Genomic DNA, 14,017 nt, shown 5'->3' on the forward strand with positions numbered 1-14,017 from the left:
TAATTCAGCACCTAAATGAAGCAGAGACTAATGGGAAATGTGGCTAGACTCCTAAACACTCAGGCCGCATCCAGCCATCCGAGTCAGCCTTAAAATGCTGAGAGATCAGATGATGACATCAAAGGTGTGCACGGAGTTTCTACAGACATCTAACAAAGCCCGACCCTGGAGTCAGGATAAGTGAGTAACAATCATCCACTTTGAGTTTTGATTTCTTGATTATTAGCTCACTGATGGATCAGATTACAGTTGTTGCCTATGTGTGGAGGGTTGAGGAGGAGAAAAGAAGCTATAGAGACAGAGACAGGGAGACTCACAAAGAAGGTGATATAGCTTCTAGTGAGTACAGTTACAAAGAGCAAAGCTTCTAAAAATACAAGATCCAAGTTACATAATTGCTAGATAGTATTAATCTCATGTATACACGACATTTAAAAACGCAGTTACACTTTAACCCCTTTAAGTAGATTTTATTTTAATACATTATTTGCTTCCCTTTCATTGCAATTCATTATATATCAGACGTAAGTCAATTTCCTTACAAATGTGTTTTATTGCATTTATTATAATATTTACATGCTGCGACACATCACAACATCAGTCTATCAAATTCTTCTTTTTTTTTTTAATGGTGGATGCTGTACAGTAAATACCATAATGTAATATATTATAAGTAACACACATTAGGGTGACATCTCTTATAGTTTCATTTCTTATGCATATTTCTTCTAGAGAGTTACTAAAAGTCAGAAGGCAGTGTTTCATCGGTCCTATCTACCACTCACATGCAGAAATCTAGGCCATAAATTGGGATCTACCGGCAGATTTGATGCAAATAATGATATTGTGATGACGGGGTACACTCTTACTGCATAAGTCATTTGGTAAAAAAATAACATGTAATTACTTTATTCCAAAACAATTCTATAAATTAGAGACACAAACGGTGATGTGCAATTAATGCATGCAGTCAGAGGACAACTTAGATAATGTTCGTTAGTACAAGGACCATGATCTATGGGGTGGAGACATGGCCTTCATCTATCTAGACTGTCTTGTGAAAAAAACTGGTTGTGCTACCTTCCAACTTTTGTTCTGCGACTGAACACTGTGGGGTAACACTGCCATTATATCTGTTAGTCTTGATAAATGAGGCCCAATTTCACGCACATGTTTTGAAAGGTCTTTAGAATCAATAATAGAAGGACTTTGTACTCAATGGCTTCAAAGGTGTTGCCCTCCAATCACAAACGTTTAATGAATTTTTGCCCCTTTTGAATGGTACCGTAGAAGATGACATTATACTTGCCGACTTTTTATATTTCAACTCTGGGACGATACAATACTTCTAGGGACACAGGTCTCCTTTGATCCCACCAGAATGGCTATCTGAGTGCAGGACAACCCTCTGAAAATTATAGGTTTAGAAATAAAGATGAAGAAACCTGTCAAAATTCAAATTTTGAATATTTGCTAAAATTTGGATTACAAATTTGATTCGCATTGAATAAATTTAGTACAACTCAAATTTGCTACACAGGGGTTAAAAAAAATGTGGAGGTCCACAAATAGAAGATAGAAAGAACTCAGAATAAGAAAGATAGTGGAGCCCATATGAGGACCAGTAGTTGAAGGAGAAGAATGGGAAGGTTGAGAAGAGCTGAGTATAATTTTTTTAACCTATTCCTGGCCCTTAAAATATAGTAAAATAGTGGCTGGCGGACCTGAATTTTTTAGAAAATTCTTAAAATTCGATTAATTATGAATCAATTTGCCCATCTTTAAGAAGGTTTCAGTGGCACCCAGATGAATTGTTATCTCCTACTAAAGTCTGGGAGGTATCCCCTTTTTCTGGGATCTTCATGACATTCCATGAGTGTTGGCAAGTATGGACCACCTACTTCTCCAAACCCTCATCCCACTCGGACAAGAAGTGCATTATTAATTACGTTCAATTATGTATCGCCAAATAACCTATCAGTATGGTGAAGGAGATGTATTAATACAATCATAAAGGGGTCCTCTCAATGATAACCTGGGGCAGTGTACTCATGGAAGTCGGAAATGCTTGTCATTTTGTAAGAGCAACTCCAGTTCTAGGAAATTCAAGTTATCGTTATGTTTTTACAACTCTCTTGAATGGCTGCTATGTTTTACTTCATTACGGCCACAGCTTCCTAGGCACAATTAGCTGATTATTGGTGAGACAACCCTTTTAAGATATCTCCAAAAAGGTTCTTCTCTTCTTTACACCACATAATGGTGACCAACATACAAGACTGACGTGGAATTAGCCAGAATAAAAAAACAAATAAAGGTCATTTTGTAAAATCTCATCCTTTTATAAGATATAAAATAAAAATATATGAAGATGGTACGATGAGGGAAACGTTGGATCTGTTAGATGCTCTTGATATTTAGAAGAAATCTAATTTCCCTTTGAAACAAAAGTGCTTTACATGGCAGCCTCTTACTAGAAGCCACATTATTTTATATTATTTTGTGCTAGATCTTGTCTTAAAATATACAGTATTTTGATGTTACAGCAAAAAAATGAAGGGGCTGTCTCCTGAATTACATTTGTCTTAGTGCAAATTCTGTAACAGGTACCCCACCTAATGCAATACTTATAATACTGGTGTTGTCTTATGTAGTAAAGAAAACTTTGGGCTCAGCTCAGGTATCAGAACGATTCCTGGTGGCTGCATGGTTAGCTGTAGACCATAAAAGACAGTAATTGGCTGCATTGGTCACTTGTGTGTCAGGATTCGAGATGAGCGGATCAGGCCAAATTCAAATTCACCTGTTCTCGCGGATTTCCCTGGGAAATTTGATTTGCGGAGAAGTTATTCCCTGAGAATTTAATGTTCCTTATTATGTTCTGGGGTCCCCAGAGCATAACAAACGTAATATGTAAAAAATAGTTATACTCACTTTCTGCTCCAGTCTCTATGCTACTCACTGCCACCCATCAGGCCCTCAACATATCTCCTGATTCCTCGCCTCTTGAGTTGGAATCTTCTGGCCTCTCATGCTATGCCAAACTTCTGGCAACTGGGAGTGTTGTGCGCAAGTGCGTGGGAGGTCAACGACGTCATGATGTGTGCCGTGACCTTCTTGCTCGCATTTACAGTACCTTCCCGGGTCCCATGACAGCTGGAATTCCGGCACAGTGTGAGAAGCCAGAGGATTCCAATGCAAGCGGCAGGGGATCAGAAGATGCAGTGAGGACCAGACAGGAGCCAGTGATTAGCAAAGGGGTCGAAGAGGAGAGCTGTAAGTGGAGTATAAGGATATTTTTTAACCTTTTCATGGCCCATTATGGATATGAAAAATGGCGATCAGCTGAATTCACATGGAAGGGAAATGCAAATAATCTGCATTTTGCCGATTGTGGATCTTTGTAGAATTCGATTCTACTCAAATTTATTTGCTCATCTCTAGTCATGATGTCATCACGGCAGTAGGAAGTAGCGACTGGCGGAAAGGCGAGCAGCATCGAAACCAAATTAGTGGGGCAGAGGGTTGGTGAAGTGAGTATTGATGATAATTATTTTAACCCTTTTCAAACCTTTTTCTATTATGGATAGGTGGACACCTCCTTTAAACTCCTATTGTTCTAATTGCTATGCAACTCCGCTCATTACAGAGGCTGTTTTTTTTCCTAAAATAGAGACATACGGTAATTTTCAAGATGTTGTGTGTGATAATGCAGCTTAGTCTTTCACTTCAATGAAATGAACTGCAATACCAGATACAACCTATAGACAGGTGTGGCGCTGCTTCTGGGATAAATGCAGCCAAGCTACTACTTATCCTGTGCAACCCAGAATTGGGCTGATTTCACAAGGTTTGTGTTCAGATTAAAATACCCGTTCCAACCGCTGAGTTCCGACCACCTAGCATATATGAGCCTGCTGAGACTCCTTCTACCATTCATTCTCTATTAGCTGGAAGGATAGTAACCATTTTAATGATAGTAATAATAATATAGGGTCATTACTATAGCTTATAGATAAAGCCATCAACCTTTTTTTTTTCCCCAATAAACCCTTTTAAAACCAAAGAACTATATGTAATTTTACATGAAATTGACAAATGGATTATTTGTGAAAATCAGGACTTTGCAATATGGTAAAACGTATATTTGGTCATCTACATTTGTGATTTGATAACTCTGTGTAATTTGCAATAACTGCATTTACTGTATTCCCATAAATAAAATGAATTTGATGATCCGTATTTCTAAATGTAAAATCAAACTCTTATTAGCATATACTTAGATTTAAAGGAACATTCCATGCAAAATTGGTACAGTGTCATTCCTAGCGCAGACCATGAGAGGGCAGTGCATGATCGGAATTCAAAGAAATGTTTCACACTGCCCTCTCAGGCCTACACTAGGTATTACAGAAATGTAATGATCCTGGAGTGTTCCTTTAAAAAAGTAGTATCAAGTGGATATGTATGAGCACTTTTATACTTTACCTTATAAGAATGGTGCCAAACGATACATAAGTTGTCCCCTGAGGTACACAAATTCATATTAAGGTAGGACCATTTGATTTCTACTTAACCTAAGGCCATAAGCACTAGTAACTATATATTTACAATAAGCTGAACAGGTATGGTAACATTCCATTTAAAAATAAGAAGACCCTGAATAATACAGTATCAAACTAGAGTACCGAATAGTTATAGAGAGGTGAACAAAAGAGAAATCAAAAAACCACAATATAAACCGCATCAGCCCCCCAAAAAAATAGTACTCGTACAATAGATTGGCTTCCGAAGCCAAGTGAAAAGTTACAGAAACTCTATAAAGAAAAATTTAGAGCAGGTATTTTGGTTGCAATATCAATACAATATCTGCAAATTTGCATAAATATTTTGTGTCACAATATATCAAAGTTATTTGCAAATATTATACAATCTGGAATGCTTTAACATGGGACACGACTGTGTACAAGAAACATATACACATATAAGAAAACGAGAGCGGTCTCTTTAGAAAATGTACTTTTTTGGATGCATTAAATTAGTAGTGCTATTAGGATTAAATATGTCAAGTGATATGTCCCATTCTCTGTTTTTGCTGTTGGCAGCTTTCCCCGTCCCTCCCCCACTAATCATTTCTTAACCAATCATTATTTCCCGTTGCCGTTATCGTGATAGTCCCACGGACAGATGTCCACCATGTTTGACTTTTGCGTTATTTTGTTTTGCTTGCTGTCAGATGATTCCATGTCTTGATCCGATTGTGAAGTGGAAAGACTTTCCCATGGACACACTTCCGCTAGTTTGCATTTGTCTATCCCATGTTGGTTTGAGGTACTTTTCCCTTTATTTACTGAAACCACCAAGGAATGGTCTCCAACCATGGAGCAAACCTCGGCACTTTTTGACTTGTCCATCTTTATAACTGGATCCATCTCTTTTTCATGACTTTTATTTTGACCCCTTGTGTTGCTTTCGTCTTTTTTTGCAATACTTTTTGATCCCTTCTTTTTCGAAGGACTTATTGGCATGTCTTTAGAAGGGGATGAAAGGCTTAAAGCCGAGCTGGTAGGTGAATCTTTACTTCTCGTTACACTTAATGCATCCAGTGAATCGTAGTCCCATGGACATACTTCAGCTCGAAGAGCTAAAGTTTGTGGTAGGTTATTATTCGAATTATGGTAGCCATCTGGTGATGGTAATACCCCCTCAATGATCGGGGGATTTTTTTTGCGTTCTTTTTCTTGTATATTAGCAGTTTGTTTGGTCACTAACTCTTGATCTATAGTTCCTGTATCAATAGATTGAGACTTTCTTGCATTTTCATCTTTCATGGCATATTCTTGGCTTTCCTTTGAATTTAGGTCAGATTTGCCTGGACTCTTCTGTTTTGATTGATGATGTGCTTGATCTGATGTCTTAGATCGATTGTGAGATTTGCTCTTAGAACGTGATGTATGATACTTTTCAGAGTCCAGAGGTGCAATAGAAACATGCTTCTGGACTTTATTTTCAGAAGGCACTGTAGTGGGAGTAAGGTCGTACATTTCCCAAGGACATACCTCTTCAATATCAAATTTATCTTTAAACCCAGGAGTACCGATTGTTTTTTCAGTATCTGCCAATGTCAAACTCATTGCTTGTTGCTTCATAATTCCAGGTTTGTGGGACTTTGGAGTTTCTTCAATGGGGCTTGATGTTCTGTGCTGCTCTATGTTCTCCTCCTTGTCGGAACAAGGCATACTTTTCTGACCTGCGTTCTCATTCAAGTCTACTCTTTGATACGTATCACAATCCTCTACACTATTCGCTTGTTCACTAAGTCCCAGGCTTTTCTCTTTAGAGTTAGCGATGGCGCTAAGTGACTTTTGTATGACAGACAAACTTGGGTGTAAAGGTTTTTTATCTAGACTTAGGTTATGAGCACTGGCAGACTTGCAGACCAACGGTACCGATTCAACAGATCCAACCTCCAGTTCGTCTGCCTCTTTATGTCCCGGTTTCTTACCATTGACTGATGTCTGTATTGCATTTTCACACACGTCCATTTTTTCTGAAGAAACTCCATTGGGTGTGTCATTTGGTCCTCTTAAATGGTCATATGTGCTATGGGACTTCTTCAGAGAGAATGGCCTGTGCTTAGAGTCGTCCTTTGACTTTGCGTTGTGTGCATTGGAATCCTGGTGATTCTTTTTAGAGTTACTTGTATTATTTTTCGGATTGCTATGATCGGCACCATCTTTGTCTTCCCGAGAACACTGTCTGCTGACTGACTCCGGGATCTCTGTTATCCTTCTCATAATTGACCGTCCCAATCCTTTCTTGGAACACCTCTTTTTCTGGAGATGTGGGTTATTTGCAATCATCTTTTTTCTTTTGTAAATCTCCAACTGAGTGTAGAGTTTCTTTAACTCATCCTAAAAAAATGACAAAAACACAATATACTTGTAAGCTTAGGATATTTACCAATATACAATACGAGGCTGATTCATCAAAGCTCTTACACCAGAAAACTGTCGGCAATTCGGCAAACCTTTGAAAAGTCGTAATATTTTTGCACAACAGGAAGTTGCGCAAAAAATTGGAAGTTTTTTTCATCTTCAATTAGATATGAAAAATGGATGGAACTGGGAAGAAGCCGGGGCTATCATTAAGCACAACATTGGCAGTCACGCCCCTATCAACAGAGCAGAGTGGAAGATAAGCTGCTGCTGTGTCGACGTGACGTCAGCGGAAGCCACTGAATTGCCAGAACGATCTGTGACCACTCTGAGCCAGCAGAGGTCGGCACCAGGCACAACAGGCAGGGCCATAGTAGAAAATAAAATACTCATGGACAATCTCTTTAAGTGGTATAAGTGGCATCTGAATTCACAGCCTTCTACTCCAGCAAGACTAGCGTAGCGCTAGTGTGCACTATGTTAGTGTTGATGAACGATAGTACGGCAATATACACTGGATAAAAAAGGGAAAAAAAGAGGGTGTCCACTATTTTACATCAGTCTCTGTCTTCTCCCCTCCGAACTAACATTTCCAAATAAATTAAATACATTTATTTACTTATCGTGCCACATCCCTATGGTGCAAAAACTTGTAATATGTTCCCACCTGTCAGATTTGCCATGGACTCATGAGATAGTTTTCCCTCTGTTTCCATCCCACTTTTCCCCTGCAAGGCTGCCACCATGAGACTGTGGTCACTGCACCATATAGCAGTTATGCTGTTATAAGCTGCCGGACTCTGCGACAGCTACTAAAGAGGACGCCGTGCATTGAGGAAGCAGAGGAAGGTGAGAAGAATGGGAGTTTTTTAGAGAGCAGAGGCAGAACTGGTGACATATTAACAAGGAAGGAACCCAGGATGAGGGACACACAGTGTATATACTAGGAATGGGCCCAGGATGGGGAACATATATACTAGGATGGGGAACATATACACTGGGACGGGGGAGATATGTAACAGGATGGGGAACATATATACTAGGATGGGGAACATATACACTGGGACGGGGGAGATATGTAACAGGATGGGGAACATATATACTAGGATGGGGAACATATACACTGGGACGGGGGAGATATGTAACAGGATGGGGAACATATATACTAGGATGGGGAACATATACACTGGGACGGGGGAGATATGTAACAGGATGGGGAACATATATACTAGGATGGGGAACATATACACTGGGACGGGGGAGATATGTAACAGGATGGGGAATATATATACTAGGATGGGGAACATATATACTAGGATGGGGAACATATACACTGGGATGGGGGAGATCTGTAACAGGATGGGGAACATCTATACCAGGATAGGGGACACATATACCAGGATGAGAGGCATATATACAAAGAAGGAACCCAGGATGAGGGGTATATATACCAGAATGGAGCCCAGAAAGGGGGACATATATACCAGGATGGGGGGCATGTATAAAAGGAGAGGGGACATATATACCAGAAATGAACCCAGGTTTAAGGGCATATATACCTGGAAGAGGCCTAGGATCAGGGGTATATATATCATGATGGGGGGCATACAGTATATGCCTGGAGACTCATGGGGGACATTACTACATAATGAAAGGGTGACAGCATGTATGTCCTTATAGGATTTAAAACACCTACAATGACCCATATATTTGACTAATATGCAGGGAAGGGGGGTGGGCCAAGGTCCAAATTTTGCATCGGGGCCTATCGGAGTCTAGTTATGTCAATGGTTGCTGCTAACATACATGTGAATTTCCTGACAGAACAGGAACTATGAGTCTATGATAGCTATAATGTCCAATGTGTAAATTGCAAAAAGAAATTGGCAAAATGTAAAAAAATACCCTTATCATAAAAAACCTGATTTAAACCCTTTCTGATAGCGGGCATAATAATACGTCAATGTTGGACACCCTCCCTTTGATGTGGGCTCTGGCGGTGAGACCACATCTTTTCCGGCACATGTCAGCTGCTTTGAACAACTGACACGTGCCCCTAACAGCCGCGGGTGGAATTGCGATCTTCCCACGGTTATTAACCCGTTAAATACTGCTGTCAAACTCTGACAGCGGCATTTAACACGTGCTTCTGGTAAGTGCGCCGGAAATTTGTCCATCGGTGACCCCTGTCACGTGATCGCGGGTCACCGATGGGTTGGCATGACAACCTGAGGGCTCCTGCAGATCTTTATGGTTGTCATTGTCCTATTGTTGTGAGCGCCGTCAAGTCTGCAATTCTGCTACATACAGGCGATGTGATCATCGCCTGTATGTAGCAGAGGCAATTGAGTTATAGCAGTTTCTTGTCTCCCATGAAGGCTTTTGAAGCATGCAAAAAGTAAAAAAAAATGTTTTTAAAAATATAAAAAAAATAAAAGTTCAAACACCCCCTTTTGCCAAATTCAAAATAAAACAATAAAAAAATCAAATATACACATATTTGGCATCGCTGCATTCAGAATCACCCGATCTATCAATATAAAAAAATAATTAATCTGATAGCTAAACGGCGTAAAGAGAAAAAAAGTAAAAACACCAGAATTTCATTTTTGTCGGTCACCACAACATTGCATTAAAATGCAATAACTGGCGATCAAAAGGTCGTCTCTGCACCAAAATGGTATCATTAGAAATGTCTGCTCGGCATGCAAAAAGTAAACTCTATCCCAACCCGAGATCACAAAAAATGGCGCTACTGGTATCGGAAAAAAGCGCTTTTTTTAAACAAAATTTGGAATTTTTTTTACCACTTAAATAAAAAATAACCTAGACATGTTTGGTGTCTATGAACTTGTAATTACCTAGAGAATCATAATGGCAGGTCAGTTTTACCATTTAGTGAACCTAACAAAAAAGCAAAGCAAAAAACAATTGTGAAATTGCACTTTTTTTTGGCAATTTCACCACACATGGAATTTTTTTCCCGTTTTCAAGTACAGGATATGTTAAAACCATTGATGTTGTTCAAGAGTACAACTCGTCACACAAAAAAACAAGCCCTCACATTGCCATATTGACGGAAAAATAAAAAAAGTTATGGCTCTGGGAAGGAGGGGAGCGAAAAATGAAAACGCAAAAATGAAAATACCTCCAGTCATGAAGGGGTTAAACAATAGGTAAAACGTTAAAATAGTTAATCGATTTACTTTTAATTTTGATCAAGTCAAGAGCGCTTATCTGATTTTAACACTTTTCACAGTGAATTTTTTGCTCTTACTTTGAAGTGAGAATAAATGAATAATAAATCAATCAAAGCGAAATTATCTTAGTTTTAAATATCATTTTGGAATACTTACAGAAATCTAACAGTTTAAGGACACATCTATTTTTTGCCTTAAGGAAACAACAGTTTGCTCTTGTGGTGTGTGTTTTTTATTACTGTGTACCAAGAGCAATAACTGTATAATTTCTTTTATTAACCCGTTCCGGACATGGCGATTTTGCATTTTTGCACTTTTTTTTTCCAGTCAACCTACCAATATGAGAGTTTGTTTTTTTGCAAAACCAGATGTTGTTTTGAATTACAATCTCCATTTTAAAATTCAATTAAATAAAAAACTGGAAAAATGTTTGGAGAATTTGGAAAAATTTAAATTTGAAAAAATGCAATTCCACAATTGTTTTTTTGAATTTTGTGTTTACACAGTTTATTATACAGTAAAAAGAACACGGCAAAATGATTCCACAGCTCAGTATGATTATGGAGATACCAGGCATAAATAGTTTTTTTTTGTTAAGTGGTGAACAAAAATTTGGAAATTTGTAAAAAAAAAAAAATCTTGCTCATGTTGACATTTTCCAAGACCAGTAACGGTTTCATTTTTTGGTCTACAGGGCTATGCAAGGGCTTATTTTTGCGTCGCAAGTTTATATTTTTATTGATACCATTTGAGGATAGATATGGGGTCTTAGGCCGGGATCACACATGAGAGGAATATGGCCGAGTCTCGCATGTTAATAAATGGCACTGCCGCCGGCACTCGGGAGCGGAGTGTGCGCTCCATGTATTGCTATTCGGCCATACGCTCCGATCCGAGTGCCAGCGGCAGTGCCGGGTATTACCATGCGAGACTCGGCCGTATTCCTCGCATGTGTGATCCCGGCCTTATTGCATTTGTTGTGGTGTCCAAAAAAAACACAATTCTGACATTTCAATTGTTTTCTCTTTATGGTGTTTACCAATTGGATTATTTAATTCTATGCCTTGATGTATCACACGTTTTCGGGTGTAGAGATACCACATATGAGTATTTATTTGATATTTTTTTATTTCTCTATTATTAATGGGAGAAAAAGAGGGTGATTCTAATTTTTATATACAGTTTATATACATATATATATATATATTTTCACCTTCTTATTACTGTTAGGCTTCTTTTACATTTACCGGGGGTTTTTTTGCGGCCTGTTTTTGCGGGCCATATCACCGCAATTTTTACGGTCTGCCGTAATAACGGACTGCAAAGAACTTGCAGATCGCCGTTTTTCATGTTTCCAATACTATGGATGAAGTATTGGAAAAAAAAACAAAAATCGGCGTTCCGCAATACCGGAAGTGAAGGTGCACTGCATAAACAAACTTCCATTTGTTTTTGCGGCCCCATTGATTTTCAATGGGGGCCATGTCCGTAAGCCGTGAAAAATGGCTATCATAACAACCCATAGGCACCCTGCAATTGCGTCTCGGGGAGCTGACGAACGTTTAGTTCTACTGGGAGGCGCTCAAACTAGATACTGAATAAATCGAGATGCTTAGAACATTTTTTCTCCATTTTCTTAGAATTTACATATCAGTAACATGTTTATCCATCCTGTGATTTCCATAATTCCACGACTTTTCCTTCTTGGTGCTGCAGTTTCAGTCAGTGCAGAAAGACAATGACGTCACACAACATTCCCAAGTTAAGTGCACACATATAATGTACACTCACAGTATTGTGAAGACAGTGACTAGGACAAGCATTGAGTGCATATCTGTAAAGAAGGCGCTAAGAAGGTTGGCTACATTGCATCTAAGGCACGTGCAAGTGACAAAACGTGCAATTTCTGCTCACATGAGTATGTCTGACACCCCAGCCATTGCCATAAGACCGGCCCTGGTCAGTTTCATCAGGTGTCTGAAACGAAGAACCAAACTATTGTTACTAGGTATCAATGAGTGCAGTTAACTTTGGGGTGCGTTCATCATTCACTTTTATAATTGAATATTATCCGGCAAAATAAATTCTCCACCTATTGATCTATGGGACTAATACAAACAGAAATGCACATAAAGTACCTCTGATTAGCGCACGTAAACATAAGCATTTTGCATTTTGTAAGTTAATCTTTATCAATGATGATAAATGCAAAATACATGCACATTTTCAAAAAATCCATGCTTTTTATGTGCGCCTTCTATTAAAGAGATTGTCCAAGAGTTTGAAGAGAGTCTGTCAGTACAAAATGACTGTTCAAGCCAAGCACAGGCGCGAAGCGCACACTTGATGTGGCCAAACTAGGTTTGCATCTATCTTTGGGCCTCTTGATTGACAGTGCCTGATCTCAGAGAAGAGAAAAAGAGTCAAATGAAAAGTAGGTGTGAAGGTGCGCTGAACTGCACTGAGCCCCTGTGCTTGGTTTGAGCAGTCACTTTGTAATGACAGACTATCTGAAACACTGCAGAGTTGCAGAGTAAAGCAGGGGTCATACTTGCAAGAAACTCGCACGAGTCTCGCATCTCAATACCTGGCACTGCCGCCGGCACTCGGACTGGAGCGCTCAGCTGCATAGAAATACATGCAACTGCACATTTTGCTGTTACTGTAAAAAGTAGCTTTTAATTTGTATAAAAAAATGCATTAAAAAAGCTACAAAAATCCTAGGTGTGAACATAACCTTAGTGTTCATGCATACCGCAGCATGGTTTTCAAATGGTTAAAAGGGAACCTGTCATATGTTTCGTATTGTCTGAGCATGAGTCAGAGCCTCACTCGCTCATAGCGAACATGTATGTTCCCGTTGACTTCTCTCCCCCATACTAAGCTAGATTGACAGGTCTCTCCCTATACTGTACACACATAAGAAGAGACCTACCAGTCTAATTAAGTGGGCAGGGAGAAGTCAGCGGGAACATATCTCTTGGACTAGTCACCTAGTCCCAATTTTCAGAGTAAAACATTATGGAGTGTTACGGGGGACCCGGGCTCTGAGTGCCACTGCCCTATTCATTGTCTTGGGGCTATTTTTGGCCACCCTATCATCTATAAATGAAGTAGTGGCAGGCTTGCGAAGCCATGGCTTTATTCAGATGACCCTACAGAATTACATTCTTAGGACTGGTGGCAATACCAATGTTGGGACCTCTAGCAATCAGCAAGTTCTCACCTATCCTGTGATGACTTATTCATAACCATTTAACCACCTAATGAACATATACATTACAGAATTACTTAAATTTCTTCCCACATTATCCTTACAATGGACACAGCATTTAAAGCGTTTGACAGGGGGAGGAGGCTTTGACAGGGGGTTGGACCAGATGGCCCAGGAGGTCCCTTCCAACTCTACAATTCTATGATTCTATGATTCTATGTCATTGCATTGATGCAACAAAGGGGTGCCAAGACGTTACTATATAACAAAGGCCTTAAGGTCTGTTATGGCACACACTACTTAAAAATACTATAAATTCTAAAACTTTATATTCTTAATCAGTTATGAGTTCACGCAAGTGGGATTTCTGAAATATTTTTTTTTACCCGTAAGACAGACCAGGATAATACATTAGTGTCACAATATGTAGTGGAAGTTCATGCCAAATTGACTCTCAATTTGTCTTTTATTTGTTTCCAGTATTCATTAAAAATACGGTACTACTCTGCAGACCATAAATCACATCTGTGAAAGCTGTTGTTGCACATGCACCTCACCAACAATTGGAAAAAAAAAGAAAAAACAATCCCAAAATAATGCATATACATAACATATACAGTATATATATACACAAAAATAGTGGCAAAAACACTTAAAACTGTCTA

General features: G+C 39.1%; 1 protein-coding gene across 1 annotated transcript in view; it reads right to left on the bottom strand.

Annotated features, from left to right (window-relative positions):
- Positions 1-533: 533 nt before the first annotated feature.
- The window catches only part of GPR158 (G protein-coupled receptor 158), a 316,407-nt gene continuing 302,923 nt past the window's right edge, over positions 534-14,017 (bottom strand). The window contains exon 11 of the mRNA XM_073581771.1: positions 534-6,914. Within this exon, the coding sequence (XP_073437872.1) occupies positions 5,148-6,914 (1,767 nt within the window). The 3' untranslated portion in view covers positions 534-5,147. The remainder of the gene's footprint in view (positions 6,915-14,017) is intronic.

The sequence above is a fragment of the Dendrobates tinctorius genome, unplaced genomic scaffold (genome assembly GCF_039654945.1).
Source record: "Dendrobates tinctorius isolate UK_male_01 unplaced genomic scaffold, ASM3965494v1 ptg000070l, whole genome shotgun sequence".
NCBI classification, from domain to species: Eukaryota; Metazoa; Chordata; class Amphibia; order Anura; family Dendrobatidae; genus Dendrobates; species Dendrobates tinctorius.